We start from the raw sequence: 23,814 nt of genomic DNA on the forward strand, positions 1-23,814 counted from the left end.
CCCCTTATTAATCACTTCTCCATCTCTCTCTGCTTCCCCTACTGTACATAGCTGCTATTCTGTTTCCGTCTTTCAAATTACTTGTATTTATACTTTGTATAGATGGAATCAAACAATATATATAGTACCTTTTGTCTGGTTCTTAGTATATTCCCTTTTTTTTTTACCCTTAATAGAAAATTAATAATATATTACTATGAACTATTGTTACCCATATTTTGCTTTGGTTGTATTTTTGCCTGATACCAACATCTTGTAACATTAACAGTCTTATATATACAATATGACTCATATTCATATTTCACATGAGGTTTTGTTATATTATAAATGTTATATTTTTTAGCTTTCCTTCTAGTAATATACATCACCTTAGACTTTCCCTTTTAACCACTGTTATACCCATATAATAGCTCCGCTAGTAACAAATGTGCTTTCATCATTTCTATTCATTTCCAAAGATTTATGAACAACCTTTTTACTAATTCTGCAGAGATTAACCCTCAGCTTTCCATTCTATAACCTCATTCTATTCCTGTTGAACTATATTCTAGGCATTAACTCCATGAGTTACATAATGTATTTTTTAAAGATTTATTTATTTATTTATATATTTATTTATTTCTACCCCCTCTCTCCTTTGTCTGCTCTCTGTGTCCATTCCCTGTGTGTTCTTGTGTGTCTGCTTGTATTCTCATTAGGCAGCTCTGGGAACCGATCCTGGGACCTTCTGGAGTGGGAAAGAGACAATCATTCTCTTGAGCCACCTCAGCTCCCTGATCTGCTGCATCTCTTATTCTCTCTCCTCTGTGTCTCTTTTTGTTGCATCATCTTGCGGCAACAGCTCTCCACATGGGCCAGCACTCCTGCATGGGGCAGTACTCCGCACAGGCCAGCACTCCATGTGGGCCAGCTCGCCACCCGGGCTAGCTTGCCTTCACCAGGAGGCCCTGGGCATTGAACCCTGGACCTCCTATGTGGTAGACGGGAGCCCAATTGCTTGAACTACATCTCCTTCCCACACAATGTATATTTAATTCATAATAGAGCAATCATACAGTTTTTGTCCTTTTGTGTCTGGCTTGCTTCATTCAACATAATGTCTTCCAGGATTATCTATGTTGTCATATGCCTCACGACTTCATTTCTTCTTATAGCTGCAAAATATTCCATCGTATGTATACACCACAATTAGCTTATCCATTCATCATTTGATGAACACCTGGGTTGTTTCCAACTTTTGGCAATTGTGAATAAAGCCACTATGAACATCGGTGTGTAAATGTTTGTTCGTTTCACTGCTCTCAGTTCTTCTGGGTACATACCTAGTAATGGTATTACTGGGTCACATGGAAAGTCTATATTCAAATTCCTTAGGAACTGCCAAACAGTCCTCCACAGTGGCTGTACCATTCTACTTTCCCACCAACAGTGAAAAAGCATTTCTATCTCTCCATATCCTCTCCAACATTTGTAGTTTTGTCTTTTTAAGAATGATTGTTCTCATTTTTGGGGCATGGAAGTGTCCTGAATGAAATTGCAATGACAGATAGAAGTCATTGTATATCCTTCCATAACCTACAGAATTGAGTGGGAGAGAGTGTAAAGTACAATGTAAACTATAATCCATGCTTAGTGGCACTGCTCCAAATGTGTTCATATTTGCAATGAATATACCACACTAATGAAAGAAGTTGTTAATGTGGGGATGGGTGGGAGGTGTGCGGAATGGAGCATATGGCAGTCTCATATTTTTTTGTGTAACAATTTGTTTGATCTAAGTCTCTTTTTTAAAAAATAAAAAATATATTTTAAAAAAAGTAAATATAAATCAATTTATAAAGATGAAATTAGATTAGTGGTAGAGCTGATGAAGGAATGCTAAGGGGCATGGAGTCTTTCATTTGGGGTTCATTTCGTTTGGGGTTCATTCATCTGAACCCCAGATATCATAAGTAGTGCCATCCTTGGAGATGTCCCCTTAATCACTAAATGTAAAAAAAAAAATCCCTTCTCTAGTTCTCAATTAAACATGACACCCGGGGATGAGCCTCCCTGGCACTGAGGGATCACTACCAAGTACCAGCTGATGATGCAACTAGAAAATGACCTTGAATTAAAGTTTCAACGCAGACCAGCAGAATATCCCTGTCTACATATAATAACAGGAGTTTAAAATGCTGTTTGATCTAATGTAAGGGGGAAATGGAAAGGACAAATGCGTTTATATGGCTATGAGTCTCTAAAAAAGAGTCTGGAGGTTGTCAGAAGGATTGCCCTTATGCACACCGGAACAGAGTCTCAGAGACAGATAAAGTAGATACAACCCCAGGTATTGGTTCTTTTGAGGGCTAAAGAGACCCACAGGTTCTATGGTCATGGCAGATGGGGTTCACTGCCATGTCAGTTGGCCCTTCTTTGGAGCTGGTGTTTCTGCGTGATGGAGCTGGACACAGATGGGATCTCTTTTCACAAGACTTTCATGCTACTTTACTGGAATTGTAGTTGGTGCTGGGGTTTAAGATATATCTAGGGGATTTGAATCTCTGGACTGACAATATGATAGCCAGGCCCTGAGCCTCAACAGACTTCAACTCCTACACTCTGATTTATTGGACTTACCCCACTCAGCTAACATGGAGTTGAAGAATGTCAACCACCACACCATGGAGCCTAGAGTGCCTACAACTGAAAGCAGGAGGATTGCATCCAATATCCATGTGGAATCTAAGCCTCCTCTTGACATAGATGTGCAATGGACACAACCAATCCAAGGTCCACAGAGAAAATGTGGCATTGGTATGGGAAAAGTGGCCATGGTGGCTGCTGGGTGCAGGGAATGGGAGGAAGAGATGAGATGCGGAGGCATTTTTGGGACTTGGAGTTGTCCTGGGTGGTGCTTCAGGGACAATTACTGGACATTGTAGATCCTCCCAGGGCCCACTGGATGGAACGTGGGAGAGTATGGGCTATGATGTGGACCATTGACCATGAGGTGCAGCGATGCCCAGAGATATACTTACCAAATGCAGTGGATGTGTCATGATGATGGGAGAGACTGTTGCTGTGGGGGGAGTGGTGGGGTGGGGGCGGTGGGGTTGAATGGGACCTCATATTTTTTTAATGTAATATTTTTAAAAAATGAATAAAAAAATTTAAAAAAAAAGCAAGTGCTTATATGAAGAAACTCACAGAATACTGTAACTTTGGATAAATTGTATGCTTTATTAATATATATCAATAAAACTGATTTGTATAAAAAAATAGGGTGGGTTTGGGGGGAAAATACACCAAATGTAAGATATGGGCTATAGTTAGTAGTAATTTTTTTTTTTTTTAATTTCTACTCCCCCCACCCCCCATTGTCTGTTCTCTCTGTGTCTATTTTTTGCTGCGTGTTCTTCTTTGTCCACTTCTGTTGCTGTTAGCTGCACGGGAATCTGTGTTTCTTTTTGTTGAGTCATCTTGTGTCAGTTCTCCGTGTGTGCGGTGCCATTCCTGGGCAGGCTGAACTTTCTTTCACACTGGGCGGCTCTCCTTACAAGGCGCACTCCTTGCGTGTGGGGCTCCGCTACACAGGGGACACCCCTGCATGGCACGGCCCCACTTGCTCGCATCAGCACTGCGCATGGGCCAGCTCCACACGGGTCAAGGAGGCCTGGGGTTTGAACCGCAGACCTCCCATGTGGTAGTCGGACGCCCTAACCACTGGGCCAAGTCCACTTCCCAGTAGTAATATTTTGATGATCCTTTTGCATAGTTTGTAACTAATGTAACACAACAATGCAAGGTGTTGGTGGAGGGTTGATATATGGGACCCCTATATGATGTTATGCATGTTTATTTTGTAAGTTCACAGTCTTTACTATATACTTATTGTTTATGTATGTTCATGTACGAACGATATACTTCAAAATGAAAACAAAAACAAAACAAAAAAAGTGGCCATTCTAATAGGTGTGAAATGATATCTCATTGTAGCTTTGATTTGAATTTCTCTAATTTAATCGCTAGTGATGTTGAACACTTTTTCATGAATTTTTTTGCCATTAATATTTCTATCTTGGACAATGTCTATTATTCAAGTCTTTTGCCTATTTTTTAATCAGGAGACATCTCTCATTGTTGAAGGCAATCTCCTCCGTTGATTGTAGATGTAATCAGTCATAGACGCAATCAACTTACTGATTACTTAGGTCCATGAAATGTCCTCACAGTAATGATCAGGACAGTGATTGCTTGACTAAAAAACTGGACACCATAACTTGGCCAAGTTGACACACGAACTTAACCATCATAGTCTAGCCCTTGTCAACTTGGCAGCCATAGAAATCGCTTTAAACCATACTTAATTTCTAAATAAAAACTGTAAGAGTCATATTTTCATCTAACAATACTCATGTGTCCTGTCTACAACCATAAATGCACAAACTCTCCCCAGAATAGGGTAAAAGTCCTTGGGTAATAGTCACTGTTAAACTTGATATACTATAACTGAAATACTACATGACATGATACTAATACAACTTATGCCATATAAAGGAATAAGATAGGGAAGAAAACAAAGATAATTGCTTTGTGTATACATAAAAACATAACAAAACAAGGAAGAAATAATCATAATTATAGTCCTTGTTTTTGTAACTGGTCACATGGTTGTAGCTCATATGTATAACTACCTTCTTCTACACATTCTATGTTCCTTTTACCCTCAGCAAGCACCTCATTTGGCCATGGTTTTTTGTCTGGTGGGGTGACCAAACCTTCATTCCTGAGGTTTCTGGACCATTGTTAGTCCTACCTATATTGGGTTGTTACAATTTTCCATTGACTTTAATCACAGGGCATGGTAATACTAAGAGACATCCTAGGAGAGCTCCTATATTCCAGGAAAACTCTTCTTCACCCCCATTATGTAGATGCGGTCCAAATTCCCCTCAATCACCCCAGTCAGTACAGTAATTCCCTTCTTTGCCTGTGGATTCAGAGCCATGAGGAGCCCAAAGTGGCCAGGTGGCAGTCTTAACTTCCAGTTCAATGGAATCATTGTGTCTCCTGGTGGAAACCTCCTCCTTTTGCAACTATGATCTGTAGACCAGCAGAGCTTAAGGTTTCAGGGACAGGAAGAAAAAATGTTTCCTGAGGATCACTAGGGGTAATAGTGAGTGGTGCTACTTCCATTTCTACCCCTTGATTCCTGGTCCCATGAATCCTGGCTATGAGAGAAACAGTACCACAGAACGATTTAGAGCATACACAGCCTCCTGGAGAACATTGCCCCAGCCCTGCAAGGTATTGCCATCTAGTTGGTGCTGTAATTGAGTCTTCAAGAGGCCATTCCACTGTTATATCAGTCCAGCTGCTTCAGGATGATGGGAACATGGTAAGACCACTGAATTCCATGAGCATGTGCTCATTCCCACACTTCATTTACTGGGAAGGGGATTCATTGGTCAGATCTAATGCTGTGTGGAATACCATGGTGGTGGGTAAGACATTCTCGAAGTCCAAGGATGGTAGTTTTGACAGAAGCATAGCATGCAGGGACAGCAAATTTCTATCCAGAATATGTCTATTCCAATTGGAACAAAATGTTGTCCCCCTGCCCCCATGATGGAAGTGGTCCACTGTAATCAACCTGCCACCAGTTAGCAAACTGATCACCTTGGGGAATGGTGCCATATTGGGGCTGAGTGTTGGTCTCTGCCACTGGCATATTGTGCACTCAGCAGTGACTATAGCCAGGCTAGCCTTGTGAGGGGAAGTCCAGGTTGCTGAGCCCATGCATAATCTCCATCCCTATTACCACGGCCACTTTATTCATGAGTCCATTGCAATGACAGGATTGGCTGGGGAAAGAGATCAACTGATATCCATAGGATGGGTCAACTTATTTACTAGATTATTTAAATCTTCCTCTGCTGAAGTTACCTTCTGGTGAGCATTAACGTGGCACAAATATATCATGCTTTTTGCCTGCCCACGCAGAAAGTTAGAAAGGTCTGTCCACTTACCTCTTTGACACCAATTTTACACAATCATGTTCCTGGCCATCCAACCAAACCACTGGCAACAGCCCATGAATCAGTATACAAATGTACCTCTGGCCATTTCTCCTTCCAAGTAAAATGAACAGTCAGGTACAATGCTTAAAGTTTGGCCTACTTTGAGGTGTTTTCTTCATCACAGTCCTTCAGGGATGTCCCAGAAAGAGGCTACAGTGCTGAAGCTCTCCACTTTTGGATAGCACCTCTATATCATGCAGAACCATATGTAATGTAGTCCTGAGTTTTCTCTTCCTCAGTCAACTGGTTTTAAGGAACTCCCCAAGAGGCCACAGCTGTGGGCTGGGAAATGGAAGGTAATGAGGCAGGAGTGGGGGCCATGGGCGTGTGGGTCACTTCCTCATGTAACTTACTTGTGCTTTCAGGACCTGCTCGAACCCTATCTCATTTACACCACTTCCATTTTATTATAGAGTGCTGCTGTGCACATCCAACTATATGGTTTGGCAGATTATGATAGGCAACTCATGTTTCATGGTAGCTTGGTGGTCCATGGTGGCTAAAAGCTATTTCTCAAAAGGAGAGTAATTATCTGCATAGGACGGCAGGGCTTTGCTCCAAAATCCTAAGGGTCTGCATTGTGATACTCACATAGGGGCCTGCCAAAGGTTCCACATAGCATCTCTGTTTGCCACTGACACTTCCAGCACAATTGGATCTGCTGGATCATATGTCCCCAGAGCAGCCTGCACAGCAGCGTGGACCTGTCACAGAGCCTCCTTTGTTCTGGTTCCCATTCAAAACTGGCAGCTTTTCTGGTCACTCAGTAAATGGGCCAGAGTACCACACCCAAACGAGGAATATGTTGTCTCCCAAATCTAAAGAGGCCAACTAGGCACTGAGTCATTCTTTTGGTCATAGGAGGAGCAGATGCAATAGCTTTTCCTTTACCTTTGAAGGAATATCTCGACATGCCCTATACAACTGAACACCTAGAGATTCCACTGAGGCAGAAGTCTCTTGTATTTTTGTTGGATTTATCTCCTATCCTCTCTCATGCAAATCCTTTACCAATAAGCCTATAGTAGTTGTTATTTCTTGATCACTAAGTACAATCAACATGATATCCTCAAAACAATTGACCAGTGTGATATCTTATGGGAGGGAGGGATGATCAAGGTCCCTGCAGACTGGCTTATGACATATGGCTGCAGAGTTGATATATTCCTGAGGTAGGACAGTGAAGGTGTATTGCTGACTTTGCCAGCTCAGCTGAAAGCATACCATTTTTGGTGGAATTTACTAATTGCAGTTGAGAAGAAAGCATTTGCCAGATCATTAACTGTAAACCAGGAACCAGGGAATGCACTGATTTGCTCAAGCAATAATACCACATCTGGAACAGCAGCTGCAATTGGAGTCACCACCTGGTTTACAATCACTTCAAGATCCATCTGTTTTCTGCACAGGTCTAATAGGAGAGTTGAATGTGGATGTGGCTGGAATCACCATCCCTGCATCCTTCAAGTCTTGATGGACTAATCTCTGCAATCCCTTCAGGAATCTGGTATTGCCATTGATTTACTATTTTTCTGGATAAAGGCAGTTCTGGTGGCCTTTCCTTGGTCTTTCCTATCATAATAGTTCTCACTCTACAAGTCAGGGAACCAATGTGAGGATTCTGTCAGGTGCTGAGGATGTATATTCCACTTATACATTCCTGAACTGGGGAAATAACCACAGAAAGGGTTCAGGGACCCACTGTGAGACAAACCTGAACGAAAACTACATTGATCATCTGACCTCCATAAGTCCCTACTCTGACTGGTAGACCACAGTGACTTTTGGGTCTCGTAGTATTAATGTCTATTCTGAACCAGTGTCATTAGTACCTGAAATGTTTATTTCCTTTTCCCTAAAGCACAGTTACCCTGGTAAAAGGCTGTATGTCCATGTGGGGAAGCCTGGGAGGAAGATTAACAGCATACATTTTTGGCAGTGAAACACAGGGTTCTTTCCCAATGGGACCAGGCCTTCCCCTCATTCAATGGGCTCTGGGTCTGTAAACTGCCTCAAGTCTGAGAATCCATTAAGGGGCCATGACTCTGTTTCTGTAATTCGAGTTAGACTTTTGTTCACTTGACCTACAACACTTCTGTTTATACAGATCCAGCAGGAATATAGTAGATCGCCCATCTATTTTACTTCTAGGTACTCCATGCTATACTAGCCAAAGCCATGGGTCTCTGCAAGTCAGACCATTTTGTTTGCTACTTTGAGTCTGCTGTCCCTTGTAGCCACATCCATCCTGTTTTTGGCAATTAAGTGTTGCCACTTGTCTTCTGCCAACCTGGGATCTGATCATCCCCATTGTGATTAAGGATTCTAGTTCCATGACAGCAGTTCCCACAGTAATATGTGACTTACAGAGTGCTCAAGCAACCACCGAGCTCTTCAGGTAATGCAGAGTTAGTCTCACAAATTTATTCCTCACAGCCCTGGTGAAAGGTGTGTCACCTGGACTTTCTTGGGGTGGGGGAGCAGGTCTTACATAATAAATTCACTCTAACATTCCAATCTTTTGGAGCCTTTGGATTTCCTCACCTACACTATATCATGGCAGTTTTGGTATTTTCACCCCAGGTAACGTCAGCCACATTTTCATCCATGGTTAGTCAACCACCCCAACAAACTGTTAGAACTCTTTCTAACCCCTCAAGCTATACCACCGAATCCAGAATCTCTGCTTAGTGGGTCTATATCAATAAATTCAGTATGGCCCAACTTTATATTCCTTTTATTATTATCCTACACTCTTAATATCCATTCCTACATATATTCCCCTGATTTCTCTCTATATAAATTGGAAAACTCATGCAGTTGGAGTATAGCATACTTCCTCATGGATCACATTTTGTACCTCACCTTTTGGGGCATGTTGGGACTTCAGTTTAGTTATAGATCTGGAATAAAAGAGGGGTGATGGGGGTGAGTTACAAAAAGTAGAAGCTTCTTGCAACCCAACTACTTCAGGACATTCCATTGCAGTTTCATCTGGTGAAACAGGATTAATCTCTTCAGACAGAGGACTGAAGACTATTTGCTCATGTTCCTGGTTTATCAGGCACAGCAGGGTTAATCTCTTCAGGTGAAGGTTGGATGGCAGATTCCTCAGGGCAGATTGGAGGACTGGAGGCTGATTCCTCAGCCCAGACTGGAAGTCAGGAAGCTGGTTTCTCAGGACAGGCCATTACAGGTTTATTTGGCAAAGACTCAAAAGAATCTAGCATTTTAATGTCCTCAAAGCCATCATTATCAGCCTATATGTCCATATTCCAATTTTCAGATTCCATTCCTTTCCAACCAATGCCCTTGCTTTAACAGCAGACACACAGCAAGGTTGGGAATTTAGTTGACACTGTAATTCAACCACTCTCACAGTGAGACTCTAGGTTCGGTTTTTAGAAATCTCAAGTCTGTGACTACACAAAATAAGATTTTCTTCCAGGGCATGTAGAAACTTTCATGTCCCTCATACAATACTTAAGTTGCAAATTTGAAGCTTTGAGCGCATCCCTTTCTTTTATAACTGTATCCAGTGTATTTAGGAACAACCAGCCAACATCATACCTTTTAACTCCATAAAACTCTGTTCAATGTGTCAAAAAATACTCATACTCAGAGCCTTGCCTCTTATAAGCATTTGAGTAGTCATATCCAGTGGTGATATTTTGCATATCTCTATTGCTACCTCATACTATGGACTATCTTTGATAACTGGAAATACAGTCATTAGTGCCTGTAAATCTAATCAGATTAGAGAACAAACTCCCAAAACCAATTTAGAAACCACATCCCTAAAATTCTGTTCCTCAAGAACCACTCCTGGTATTGATGTGGGCTATGGGTGGGAGGCTCTTTGTTTCTTCAGGAAAAATGCAAACCAAATGTGCTAAAAGCTTATCTAGAATGTATGAAGTCCATGCTAAAAGCTTACCTACGAGGTGGAAGATATATGCTAATTCAAGCCTATTGCTCACTGAAACAAAAGGACAATTTGGCCTTTCCTCTCTGTATAAAAAGGAACTTGAAAGTCTTGTTTGGGGCTTGGGATTGAAACAGAAAGCTCCCGAGTCCGGCCGGCTGTCAATAAACCATTTTTCCTTCTCAAAATCATTCCTGAGTCCTGGCCTTTCTACACGCAAATAATTGAACCTCTCTCAAATTCTACAACAGTATTAAAGCTGTGTTAGTCAGTTTTCTCTAGGGAAACACAACCAACAGGAGATATCTGTAAATATTATATTTTTATAAAATTTTCTTATATGACTACGGGGATGTGTAAGTTTAAGTTCCATAGGACAGGCTACAAAGTGGGAACTCTGTTGAAGGTTTTCAATGAATTCCCCAAGAGAAGCTGGCTGGCTGAAGTAGAGATGGAAATCCTCTCTTCTGACTGCTGAAATCATCACTTCTCCTTTTAAAGCCTTCAACTGATTCCAAGGTAATTTCCTTGGTTCGATTGCAGATGTAATCAGTTATAGATGCAATCAACTCATCAATGATTTAAGTCCATGAAATAGCCTCACAGTAACAACCAGGCCAGTGCTTGCTTGACTAAACAACTGGGCACCATAACCTAGCCAAGTTGACACATGAATTTAACCATCACACATACCCAGAGAAAAACAGAAAATCCTTTGTTTTCCATGGCAATCTCATTAATTCTTGACATTGGAGTGATTTGACTTTTCACCATGATAGTCTTCATTCTGAAATATATTTGAGTCCTCTTTTTTAGATAATTAAAATGTGCCATTAATAACTTCAGGGTAGGGAAGTAGGTGTGGCTCAACTGATAGAGCTACCGCCTACCATATGGGAGGACCTGGGTTCAATCCCTGGGGCCTCCTGGTGAAAAAGAAGAGAAAACATGCCCACGTGGTGAGCCAGTGCCTTGTGCAAGTGAGTAATGCAGCAAGATGATGATGCATCAGAAGAGAGACAAGGGGAAAGTCAAGGAGAAGCGCAGCAGAGACCAGGAACTGAGGTGGTGCAATTGACAGGGAACCTCTCTCCACATCAGAGATCTCCAGGATTGAATCCCAGCGAATCCTAGAGGAGAGAAAATGAGAAGAGAAGACAACACAGACAGCAAAAACAGCAGGGCTGGAGGGGAGAGGAAAGGGGGGAAATAAATAAATATTTTTAAAAAAACAAAAATTTCAGGGCTATTAATAATCTGGTGCCTGTCTGAAATAGACATGTCTTATCCTTCATATTAACTAATCTTGCCAGCTGCCAAAAAGGATGTGATCTGTCATTGTCTATGCATGTGCCATTGTCAAGAATAAAAGGTATACATTTATGGGAGGAATGTAGCTCAAGTGGTTGAGCACCCACCTCCCACACGGGAGGTCCTGGATTCGGTTGCTGAATGAAAAAAACAAAAACAACTAGCAAAACAAATGAAAAAACTAACTCAGGGAAGCCGATGGGGCTCTGTGGTTGAGTGCTGGCTTCCCATATACAAGGTCCCAGGGTCAATCCCTGGCCTCCAATAACTAAAAAAGGGTATATATTCACCCATTTGTCCTCAGTAGACATTGGCACTACCGTACACAGCTGGATATCACTTAAATTTGGATCACTAATTGCCACTTTAAAAAATCATCAAAGAGATCACACCATGATATAAGGCTGAAATGAAAAGTTATCACAGGAGAAGTGGCTATCACATGCCAGCAATGCAATTTTAGGAATTGCCAAGTCTCTAAATGCTCACTGAATTTTCAGAACCAAATGTACAATTGATTCACACATGGTGAAGTACTAATGTTCAGGTGGAGAACAGATAACTATATCAAAACCTTCCAGATGGCTTTCTAGAGGTGTGAAACTTCCAGGCACTTCTTATTTAGTTGAGAAAACAAACTACCAGTTTAACCAAAGAGGTCAAAACTCCAATATCCTTCAATATGCCTCATTATCTCAATGGCAAAAGTACCTAAGATATTGTTCTCAATGTCAGTACCCTGTTTCCTTGAGAGTGGTTATCATAATTTGTAATTATTTTGTTTGCTTATCTGTCTTTCTCCCAGAATGAGGTTATCTTTTCACTGTTGGTTCCCTGGCAACTGGCATGGTGCCTAGAGGAGAGCAGGCATGTGGTTAATCTCACTGTAGAATCACAAGCAGGAGGCGTGGGTTCCACCATGTTTCTGGGAAATTACATACTAAATATGGCCAAAAATGATTTGGAACTATCTTTCTTTAGAATCGAAGAAACTTAGACTCAAAAGGTTGATTATGATGTTGCAGATGTTAGTGCCATGCGGCTTTGTAAATACACACCACTGCTGTTTTTTTAACAGAATTATGAGCACTTCATGTGATTTGTTTTCTGAAAAACAAACGTATTAGGTTTACCAGTGTTATTTGATATTTAACTTTTATGACTTAGTGTATTTTACTCAATAGCATCAGAGAATCAAATAAATAGTATGAGTGTAAAAGCCCTTTGAATAATGCAAAGCTTTAAATCAGATATATTAATATTTGGGGATTTTTTCTGAATGATTCTCCCAACATTCCCCCCCTAAATCCATGAACTGAAAACCCAAACTAGATAATATGGACTTTCCAAATAATTTAAAATTACTCTGATATAGCTTGTAGGCAAATTATCACCTTGGCTAGAAAGGGGGTGTCCAGCATGATACAAGAAAACGCAGCTGTAATTGTGGCTTGGAGGGAGTGGTCTGAGGGGGCTGCGTTCTCTGGCCATCTCCCTGCATGGTGAGCTTTAGTGATTAGAACAGTACTCTGGACTAAGGAAGCTTCATTTGAACCCCGGCAACATTACTTATCTTGGTCAAGTCAAGTGTCCTCTCTGGGTTTCAGCTTCATCATCTGTAAAATGGAGGGGACAACCACCAAATACCTAGACATGGGGAAGAAAGCACCAGAACCGTGTCAGCCTTGCAGTCAGCAGGTGCTCCCCACTGGACGCCCTTCGAGCACTTCTCAAAGGCCTGTGAGATCACCACTATTTAACTCAGACCGTAACAAAAACTCCCACCTCTAGAATGCCATTCCTTCTTCTCTGGAGCTTTTAGTCCATTAGTGTTTTACTTTCTTTTTCCTTTTATCCAAACTTGGTACTTTCTTCAACTCCTTTCCTACCTCTGCTTCTTTAGAAACCCCATTAGAGGTCCCAGTAGACTCTGGGACACAGCCCATGCTCAACTGGATCTTGGGACTCTTGCATCAGTGGGGATACATGAGAAGTGACTTAATCTTCTGACACCACTTCATAGATGGCCCCATTTAAATCATTTCCAATCAATTCCTTCCTGGACTGGGAGTGAATTTAATGTATGCTATAAAAAAATTATAAAGTTCTCCCTCAAATATATTCTACAAAATTAAGGACTAACAGAGGCCAAATAAAATCATGACGTATTAAGCCCAGATGAGGAGCGTTTCTCTTTCATTTCACATTTTGGCTTTTACCCCTTTCCCCAAAAGGTGTTGAGATACACGATGGACTAAGCCAAAGCAGCTTAGTATGCAGTGTTTCTTATATTCTATACTGTGTTTAAAGTATAACTTAGAGATGTGTAGAAAGCATATTTTACCTTATGCCCACATCCTAGAAAGGAAAGGAGCTATAAGCAAATTACAGCTATGTGAGTCTATTTTAGAATCTCAGAATGTTCAAGATGGAAGGGACTTCTACAGTCCCCTCATTTGTAGATGAGAAACACAGAATCTTGATGTCCCTTGACAAAATTACACAGAAATTTAGTAATGGACAAGTTTTGTCTTTGAGTGATCACTTCATGATTAGACAAGGCTCCCATTAAAATCATACTGTGAGGCAACTAAATTTAAGATACGTAATTTATCCCATTTTTCTTTTTAAGGAACCTGAATTCCCTTACCAAAAAAAAAGCAGTATTATTGAGTTCCAAGGATAATTTAGTGGGTATAATTTTTGTTGAGCAATAGAATTTTAAATCTGATACAAAATTGATGCGTACCTCCCTTCTTTTGTCCCTGATAATAACTGTTATTGTAGACTTGTGTTAAAACTTTTATATTTCATTTCTCCATTTAATTTCAGCCATCTGAGCTATTTTACAGTCGAGGAAACTGAGGATCAGAGTAGTTAGGTATCTGGCTTGTTAGTAGCTTGCCACAATAGTAAATAGCAAAGACTTTATTCTAACAAGGTTGGTATGCAGCCTCCAAACATGCGGACCCTCCTCCTGTCTATGCCCCAGAACACATAACCCTTTTATTTACCACTCAGTTCTAAAATAAGGGTGTAATTTAGGGTCTAGCTCAGGGCCATCAGAGCAGCTATGTGTGCTCAGGATTTGAATTTTGACTGTTTTCTTATGTGAGCATGGTGTGACTTTTGGCCTTGGCCTTAAAAGTACATTTACTTCAGTTGTCCTAGAGCAGAGGACCAGAGCTCCGCTGCACAAGGAATAGGCACGTGGGGTGTGGTCAACCTACTCCACCCTCTATCACTCTGGCTTTCTGCAGAGACTGAGAAGTATACAGGTTCAAACTGGAAGAAAGTAAGGCAGGAGGAGGTAATTGGAATCAGACTGTGGTGGTTTGGAACAGTATGAGAAAACATGTTCTTAATCCATTCCTGTGGGTGCGAACACGCCGTAAGGACTCTGATGAGATTACTTTAGTTAAGATGTGGCCCATCTTAATCAGGACTGGTCTTAATCTTATTACTGGAATCCTTTAGACAGCTAGGGGAGAAAACCACAGGAAGCAAGAAGATGAAAAGGGAGAGGCTAGGAAAGACCGCCATGTGCACTGCCATGTGACTGAGGAGCCCAGCACCAAGGGTTCCTCACTGGCAGCCAGTCCCAGAACACCAGTCCTCAGGAAGAAAGCATTGCCTTGATCATGCCTTGACTGGGGCTTTTCCTAGCCTCAAAACCATGAGCCAATGAATTTCCAATGCTTAAGCCAACCCATAGCATGGTATTTGGTTGAGTACTCAGGGAAATTAAACACTGATGTTGATGATCTGCTACAAACAGGCCCCTTTCATCAGGAACACTATCGAGGGAAGGCATACAGCTTGCCATGAAGTGCTAACTTGGTTGGGACATCATAACATTCATCAACCAAGGTAAATCCACATCTATGGTCATTATTAGAACAAACAATTCCAGCAGTAATACAGGTTGACATAACCACGTAAGAATTTGTTTTAAAGCCAACACGGAATTCCACCCATGGCCCTTACCTCCAGGTATCCCAATCTTTCAGGCTTCAATGCCTTTGGTTAGGAGCATTTTTTGGAGAAGGGCTGAGGTCCCCTTCATACATGTCCCATCTGGCAAGAGAAGGGTACCATTAGGTTATAACTAAGACAGACGTGTGTCCCAATTCTTGTTACATCACTTCCGTGCTCCTCCCTAGCACTGCTAGTGAGGGAGAATGGAAGGAGAGCATCTCGGAAGGAAGATGAGCAACAGAAGGCACTGCTAAGAATGACTATTCAGTGCAATTACTACTCTGAGCAAGATGCTACACATTTTATCAATGAAGACACCCAAATTCCACTCTATTCCCACTTCACCTCTTATTCTAAAAAAGGCAGCTTCACCCACACATTCCATAACTCAGTGCAATGTGACACATTTGCTTAGCCAGTCTTCGGTCTCTACCTCCCGAAATGTAGATGTCTCTGAAGGGTCAGATCAAAAGCCAACTCCTTTCGAGAGCTTTTCCTAGTCAACCTTGCTTGAAGAGTTCTCCCTCCCTGGACTCTTGTAGTAGTTGGTTTGTGTCAGTCAGATGGCACTCCCCAATACTATCCTATGCTGATGTCATCTGTGTGTATGTCTGATTTTAATCTATCAAACAGAGCTTCTTTGGGGACTGAAGTCATTTCTCATAGATCCTCCTCTTTGCTCAATACACCTCAGTCCTCTGTACCAAGAAACTTTCTCAGTGAACAATGGAACACCCCTCAAAGATCTGGTTGATACGAATGGTATAAAATGAGACACCAGAGGGTCAGTAAGTACTGCTGTGCAGGAGAGCGCAGATTAACCAGGGAAGGTGACAATCATTGTCAGCCAAATGACCCAATTTCTGCTATCACTATATCATCAGTTCACTGGGTACAACTGCTTATTTCTACAATTTCTACCCCAAAACCCAGGCAGTTTCAACAAGCTTCAACCACAGATCTGGACATCTTACACCAACCAAGGCAAAAACTGGCCCTGCAACTTTCTCTCTTCAGGTAAGTGGCAGAAACCAACTGAAAAAGAGGGAAGATGAAGCTCAGAAAAATGTCAAGGATGACAAAAAAGGTTTTAAATCTATGTTTGGACCAAGAACTAGTGGCTAATAATATAATGATAAAGGACAGCAGAGAGCAAGCAAAACTACTCAACCACTATTTTGCTCCCACTTTCCCCACCAAAGATAATAATCTCTAAATTAGAAAGTAGACAGATTATCTGAATAGGATATTTAAGTCCAAGTCTGATAAGGGGATAATAGAAGACACTTGATTGTTTTGAGCGAGTTCACAGGAAATATATGTTACTCAACCAACTGTGGATGTGACTGCAGAGTTGTAGAACTCTGGAGAAATAATGAAAAATAGAAGAATTTTTTCTGATTTTGACTGATAAAGGCTGCCCTATTTTCCAAAGGGGAAATAAACTAGATTCTATAAATGCCAGGATGTTAAATTTAATGTAAAACCTTGGCAGAAATCTGGCATAATACAAACAATGACTATTTTGACTATAGATCACCGAGTTCTTAACTCTGATTCAACTAAGAAAATACCATACCGAACCTACTTCCTTTTTAAATCAAGTTATTAAAACAGCTATTGGGGAAGAAATAGTAAAATAGCTTATAGCTTAAGAAAAAAGACCAGTTGGGTGGGATAAGAAAGCAGTCTTAAAAGTAATAGCTTATATATATATATATATATATATATTTTTAAAGATTTATTTCTCTCCTCTTCCCTGCCCCCCCCCCCCAAGTTGTCTGCTCTCTGTGTCCATTTGCTGTGTGTTCTTCTGTGACCACTTCTATCCTTATCAGCGGCACCAGGAATCTGTGTTTCTTTTTTGTTGCATCATCTTGTTGTGTCAGCTCTCCATGTGCGGCGTCATTCTTGGGCAGGCTGCACTTAATTTCACACTGGGCGGCTCTCCTTACAGGGCGCACCCTTTGCGCGTGGGGCTCCCTTCCACGGGAGACACCCATGCGTGGCAGGGCACTCCTTGTGCACATCAGTGCGGCACATGGGCCAGCTCCACATGGGTCAGGAAGTCTGGGGTTTGAACCGCGGACCTCCCATGTGGTAGGCAGAAGCCCTATCCATTGGGCCACGTCCGCTTCCTATAATAGCTAATATTAATACTTACCTAGCTTACTCTGTTTGTGAATCCAAGGGCTTTATAGCTATTACATGTTACATCCATTAATCTATTAATCCTCATAACGACCTTATAATGCAGGTACTAATACTATTCCCATCTGGCCAATGAGGAGACTGAGACAGAGTTAAAGCCATTTGCCTCAGGGATACATAGGTAGAAGTCTAATCTAGGTAAAGTGGTCCCCAACTCGTGCTTCTCACATTGTTACATCTCCTTTCCACAGGTATGGCAAGGCTGCTAAAAACCAAAGGTAAGTGGGAGTCCTCTTTTTTCCAGATAGATAAGTCACCCTGCCCTTTCTCAGAGGGAAAACTGGAAACGCATTTGGCCGTGCTCTGCTCTCCTACCCATTCACTCCTCTGCGGGGAGGAGGGTGACTTTCTGAGTGCTGAGGTTGGCAGATGCGTCTGAGCACACTTTTTTGGTGTGCGATGGTCACTAGGGCAGATTCTGCTACTGTAAGGAGAAGTTCTAGTTAAGATGGGTAAATTCCAGGGCTGATATACTGAGTTGCGCCATAAACCGTTGGTGTGTTTGTACCTAAGCCCTTTTGTGGTCTTAGGTTCACCAATCCTGCCTTATCAGTAAAAGACGTGTTATTTTTATTTCCATCCGTCTAATTTCTGTGTTTTATTTTTTCACTTTATTCCGGACTTAGAGCAGAAATACGGTATGGTTCATTTTAATGATCACAACCAAACTCTCAACAATGCTGTGTACTTTCCAGATAACATCTCATATACTAAATGTGATTTCAGGTGACATTTTAAAGGTGGCACTGACGAGCTGGAAGGCATCCAACAGCCGAGCTCAAGACTATAATGGGGACCATGTCTTTATGACCAGATGGAAGAGGGGCCATTCATGTCATTGCTCCTGAAGTGAAAGCATCTGTTAAGTCAAACAGGTGCGGACAGACTCTGGAACATGGCAGAGAGAGTAATGGAGCCTGGGGAGCAAGGTGGGGGACTTCATTACCCGAAACTGGGGGTTGGCAAACTCTGGCCACAGGCCTCGTTTTGCACGTAAGTTCTTATCAGAGCACAGCCTTGTCTGTTCATTTACATGCTGTCTAAGGCGGCTTCTGCACTCTACAATGACTGAACTGAGTAGGTGTCTCAAAGACCACATGGTTCACAAAGCCTAAACTATTGCTATCTGGCTTTTTGCAGGAAAAAACTGCCGATCCCTCGCCTAGACCTCGATCCCTCGCCTAGACCTCGGAAAGTAGAGGGGAAGGTGTTAGGGAAGTCACAGACACCTGTAAAGTAGCCTCATTAATCTCCACCTCCTCTGGGAAGTCACAAACACATGCGAAGCAGCCATCCCTGGCCTTCCAATACTCCCACCTTCTTTTCTATGGTGTGCCATTCCACACCTGGGGGAGATGTTAAGTCCGGTGACTAGGTCCACTTAAACGTGGAAACCAGGAACAAGCGACCCCAAATGCTTATCAGAAATTCTCAGTGGCAGGTCCCCTCCCCGCTGAGGGGGATAAAAACCATACTCTTCTCTTCTGGACAAAGTGGGACGTGTGGAGATTCTATTACTGACCCGACCTGAGCAATTTCCAGCCACCCCAGGAATGGCCCAAGATGGGAAGTCTTCTCCAGCTCTTTTGAACTCTTTGCGCTGTGTAAGTAACAAAGATTATTCTCTCCCCTGACTCTTTTTACTGTGCAAGTAATAATGGGGTCATTTGCTGAAAGTTTGTTGTGCACTGAACCTGTGTTCCCATGATGTACCATGTACCAACTCCCTCTACAGATGGGCAGGGAATAAAGGAAGGAAGGAAAAGGGAGGGTGCTTACAGCAAGGGATTTTAGTGAGGGAACCTGGAAAAGGGATTGTGTGGGATTCCTCCTCATGCAAACTGAGCAACAGTGCAACCTTTCTTAAAAAAAAAACAAAAATTATTTACATCTATTTAAGTGAGCTCAACTAGGGTGAAGGGTGAAGAATGTGGATTTTCCTCTGGTCTTTTAGGATTGGCAGCACATGAACTATGTAAAACACAAGCACAGATAGTCAAAAACATTTTTAATGATTAATACTTCGACATTATTTAACAGTGTAGGTATATCTAGATGAGCTAAGCACACTCTGACAGCACACTACTGAAAGGTACAGTTTCTGTATTGAAATATGTTAAGACATTTACAAACTAGTACCTAGGAATGAAGACATACATTTACAAATATACACATTCTAGAGTTGATAAGGTAAATGTAAACAGATGCTGTGACTCCTTCCAAACAAAATCCACAAGACTAATAAAGAGAACCAATGGGCTCCCTCTAAATATGAATGTGCAAAATTAAAGCATGGTATACTGGTATTTACAAAAATGTCAAAACAACAATTAGTTTATACATTGTCAATTACCTTCTAAAATGTGTCATGAGTGGTTCAATGTATGTTTCTTTGTTTTTTCCAGTGGGGTAGGTATACAGAGGCTAAATTTCAATACTTTAATGACACCTACATCAGTTGTTAACTGTTTGACAATGGCCTCAAGTATATAAGACATGATTTTATGATAAGAAGTACATTAGTTTTAGGCAAGCGGTTCTGAACAACAAATCTTTTGATTCTAAGAAGAAAAAAAATTACAGGTACGAATTAGCTCCATCCAATTTCCCAGTTCTCTTATGCTGTAGCTATCTGCTTAATTTTACCTTAAAAATATTACGGTCTTTTTGTTCCCTTTACTCATTTTGGTAAACTACGCAAATTTCAAAAGGAAGTACCTGTTGAATTAAAACAGGTAGCAGTACATAAATCAATCCAAATTTGGACCCTACAACCAGCTCTTCATTGCTCATCTATAAGACTTTGTCAAATGGTAAGTATTCAATCATTTCTTTTGGAAAGTATACATCCTCTCCCGCACTGGTGGGGGAAAAAAAGAGCTTTGCTTCCTGTATAAAAACACGTAGCACTTCAGAAATTAAAAATGACCTATGCACGCTAAATACTTCCTAAAATCCTGAAGACAAAGAATATATATTTAAGTTTCATCAAGACTGCCTTAGATTCCCATGCCCACCCACCCCCCGCACCTTTCTTTACATTAATAGTGGCACTCAAAATAAAAAAATAAGATCTGTTAAAAAGTTAAAACTGACTGTTCCACTAGATTTGAGTCTGCTTGATTTAAAGCCAATATTATAAAAACTGAAGGTGCCTTTTCTGATTTCACATGTACAAGTCACTTGAAGTTGTGTCACACACTAGTTGTTTCATAAATCAAGGTCTTTGACTTTTCTAGACAGAGCTTTTAAAATGAATAAAAACTTAGTACACACCCTAATTTAAACTAATAAGCTTTGGGCCCTGCTTTTTAAATTTTAAGGCATGTGTGTTTCTCTACTGTAACAACATTGTACAAATTTACAATCACATGCATGATCTACAGTAAAAAAAAAAGTTTGGATTACAGTGTTTTTAAATTGTGAATCACAATTCAGCACCTATCATGTTATAACTAATAAGGCAACAGCAGTGTTGTATACTACAATTAATACTCCCTGTCCACAGTCTAGCGCAGGAGTCAGTGAGAGCCTAGAAATGTTAAAAATCTTATGCCTATGTGTATGATCTGTATACGTTTTCTAGAGGGTTTTGAACTGATGAAAGAGGTCCTACATGAATCACGCTATTGTAGGCCGGACTAGTGACAGCAGCAGCTGTTAATGAGCATCGGGGCACAACTTGTACTGTGCTTACAGTCAGGTGGTGTGGAGGTTCCAGCTCTTTGTTTTCAGTCCTTTCTTTGTTTCCTTGGCTTCACACTGTTTTCCAGGGAAGAAAAGCTGTTGGTGTGTCCGTTCACAGCCGCCACGGAGCCGTTCTGATGGTCCTTCAGGTGGTCTTTCCTCCGGGAGGCCCCCTTCTTGTTGTAAGTCTGGAAGGCATACGGGTAGATGAGAAGCATGTGGCCACGAGCCCACTTCCTTTACTGAGAATGGCAGCCCTATCAATTAGGCCTCGTTTCCTTTTATAACCAAATACTAAGAAGAAATTATTTCTGTGGTCAAAGAACCATGAAAATATCTTTTGCCATGGGTTTCAATTGCTCTTCCATTTTTTTAGCTTTAGCCTGAGGTAAGTTCACAGAATCATTGGGCTGCAATATAAATACTAACAAAAAAATGAAATACAACTTTCAATATATGCTTTACTCGGCTTTGCTATATCGGTACCTGGATGTCAGAGGACAGGGATGATGTGAACAAATTTGCCGTTTTTGGTTTTTTTTTTCTATCCATCCAGTAGTACCCCGCCTGCCACTTACATCCCTTACTTGTTTTCCAAGTTTTCTCATTATTTTAGCAACTACTTCAGCTTTCATGTACAAAACACTATACTGCTTAAGCAGTTTAAAAAAGTGTGACTTCTGCTTCTTTGTCAGGTCCTCCCTTTTACCCTTCTTTGTACCTAGTGGTGGTCTCAAAGTACAGCCATAAACCATTAAGCCCAGCAGTATATGAACGCAATCCAAATGAAATATGCCATGCCCAGGTGCATGTGGCTAAAGGAGCAGGTGGGCACAGGGAGAAGGAGAAGGGGCTGGGCTCCCGGTTGGCTCTTCCACACTACCCGGCTTTGCGACCTTGGGATCCACCTCTGTCCTTGCTCCTGACCTCCCATGACTTCCCCAGAGCAGCTGACAGTGCAGCTACCAGGCACTGCTCAAGGGGCAGCAGGAAGAGAACAGCACAGAGGTCATACAGGGGTGACGTGGCCACAGAGTGTTCCAGCTGCACCGGAGATGACCTGCCTGAAATGGACCCTTTTGTGAGCAAAAACCTACATTACATCATGTGCTTGGGAATGAACTGAACCTCCAAACCTCAGCAGTAGATATGGAAGAAAACTGGGACAGAAAGGCAAATTTCTATCTATATCTGAGACAGTGATGGAAATTTCTCCTGCAATTTAATTTAGCCATGAGGTTCAGGTTAGGGGGGGGCTGAGAAACCGCTGACTAAATATCACCTTGATATCTCTGCTGCAGGCAGAAGAGAAGCACAATCAATACAGGATTTAGCTACACAGTTTTGCATTTCCCAAATGAATCCTCCTAAGACTCTCTTGCCAAGGATCTAGAACTGTGGAGGTGTGAGATGGTTTAAAGTCATCTACGTGAGCTGTGAGTCCCTTGAAGGCAGGGGCCGCGTTTGTCCCTGAGACTCCACAGTACTCGGCACACAGCAGGTGCTGTTTGCTTTGTATCTGTTAAATAGAACGGGTGACTGTGTTGTTGGAAAAGGGCCCATCTAGCAACCGCCCGAGAAGCGCAAGACTTACCTGAATGTAGAAGTTCGTGAAGAGAGTAATCAGAGAAATCATGTATCCAATCTGGAAGTACAACCATCCAAGAGGGAATGCACATGGCCAGATGACACCACAGGTGGTCTGGATGATTGTCAGCACAAACTGAAGCTAGGGGGAAGGAGGGGACACAGCTAAGCAGTGCAAACAGTCCAAAGACCAGGTCCCATGTCAGATGGACTTTCCACCCAGCATCTCCCAGGTACCTGCATTTTTATTGACTTTTCTGTGGGTACACAAATCACCACCTCCTCTAAAATTTGGGACATAGTATAGAGAGAAACACGCTTTTTTAATTTTTCGTTTTTTTTTCCATGGGAGGAAGGAAGAGTGTGGGATGTATGTTTAAAGGGAGCTGGTGATAAATCCAATGGATGTGTCATGATGATGGGAACGAGTGTTGTTGGGGGGGGGGAGAAGGGGGGTAGGGGGGTGGGGTTGAATGGGACCTCACATATATATTTTTAATGTAATATTATTACTAAGTCAATAAAAAATAAAAAAATTAAATAAAAAAAAAAAATAAAGTCACTTCCAACTCTAAAAAAAAAAAAAAAAAAAAATAAAGGGAGCTGGTGATGTCACCACAGGATGTGCAAGCAGTCTCAACACTGCCCATTCCTTATCTGCGTGCCCCTCTGGTTCAGTGAGGGTTGATGACTACATTTAAATTTTTACTGGGGGATAATGCCAAGTCTATAGATGATTTTTTTTTTAATTTTTAAATTTATTTTTAAAAAATATTACATTAAAAAAATATGAGGTCCCATTCAACCCCACCGCCCCCACACCACCACTCCCCCCACAGCAACACTCTCTCCCATCATCATGACACATCCACTGCATTTGGTAAGTATATCTCTGGGCATCGCTGCACCTCATGGTCAATGGTCCACATCATAGCCCATACTCTCCCATGTTCCATCCAGTGGGGCCTGGGAGGATCTACAACGTCCGGTAATTGTTCCTGAAGCACCACCCAGGACAACTCCAAGTCCCGAAAACGCCTCCACATCTCATCT

At 41.6% G+C, this 23,814-nt stretch overlaps 1 protein-coding gene across 2 annotated transcripts in view; it reads right to left on the bottom strand.

Annotated features, from left to right (window-relative positions):
- Positions 1-3,202: 3,202 nt before the first annotated feature.
- Positions 3,203-23,814, bottom strand: part of ELOVL5 (ELOVL fatty acid elongase 5) — a 97,258-nt gene continuing 76,646 nt past the window's right edge. The window contains exons 7-10 of one of the 2 annotated variants that reach the window (XR_011650072.1): positions 22,769-22,903; positions 21,185-21,362; positions 15,286-15,375; positions 3,203-12,945 (exon numbers count right to left, since the gene is read on the bottom strand). Coding sequence is in view for 1 of the 2 variants with exons in the window: in XM_058306892.1 (XP_058162875.1) it covers positions 21,219-21,362; positions 22,769-22,903 (279 nt within the window). In the remaining variant the exon portion in view is untranslated. Of the gene's footprint in view, positions 12,946-15,285; positions 15,376-19,478; positions 21,363-22,768; positions 22,904-23,814 lie in introns of those variants that run through there. The other variant, XM_058306892.1, reaches the window with a different exon arrangement.

The sequence above is a fragment of the Dasypus novemcinctus genome, chromosome 11 (assembly GCF_030445035.2).
Source record: "Dasypus novemcinctus isolate mDasNov1 chromosome 11, mDasNov1.1.hap2, whole genome shotgun sequence".
Classification (NCBI taxonomy): domain Eukaryota; kingdom Metazoa; phylum Chordata; class Mammalia; order Cingulata; family Dasypodidae; genus Dasypus; species Dasypus novemcinctus.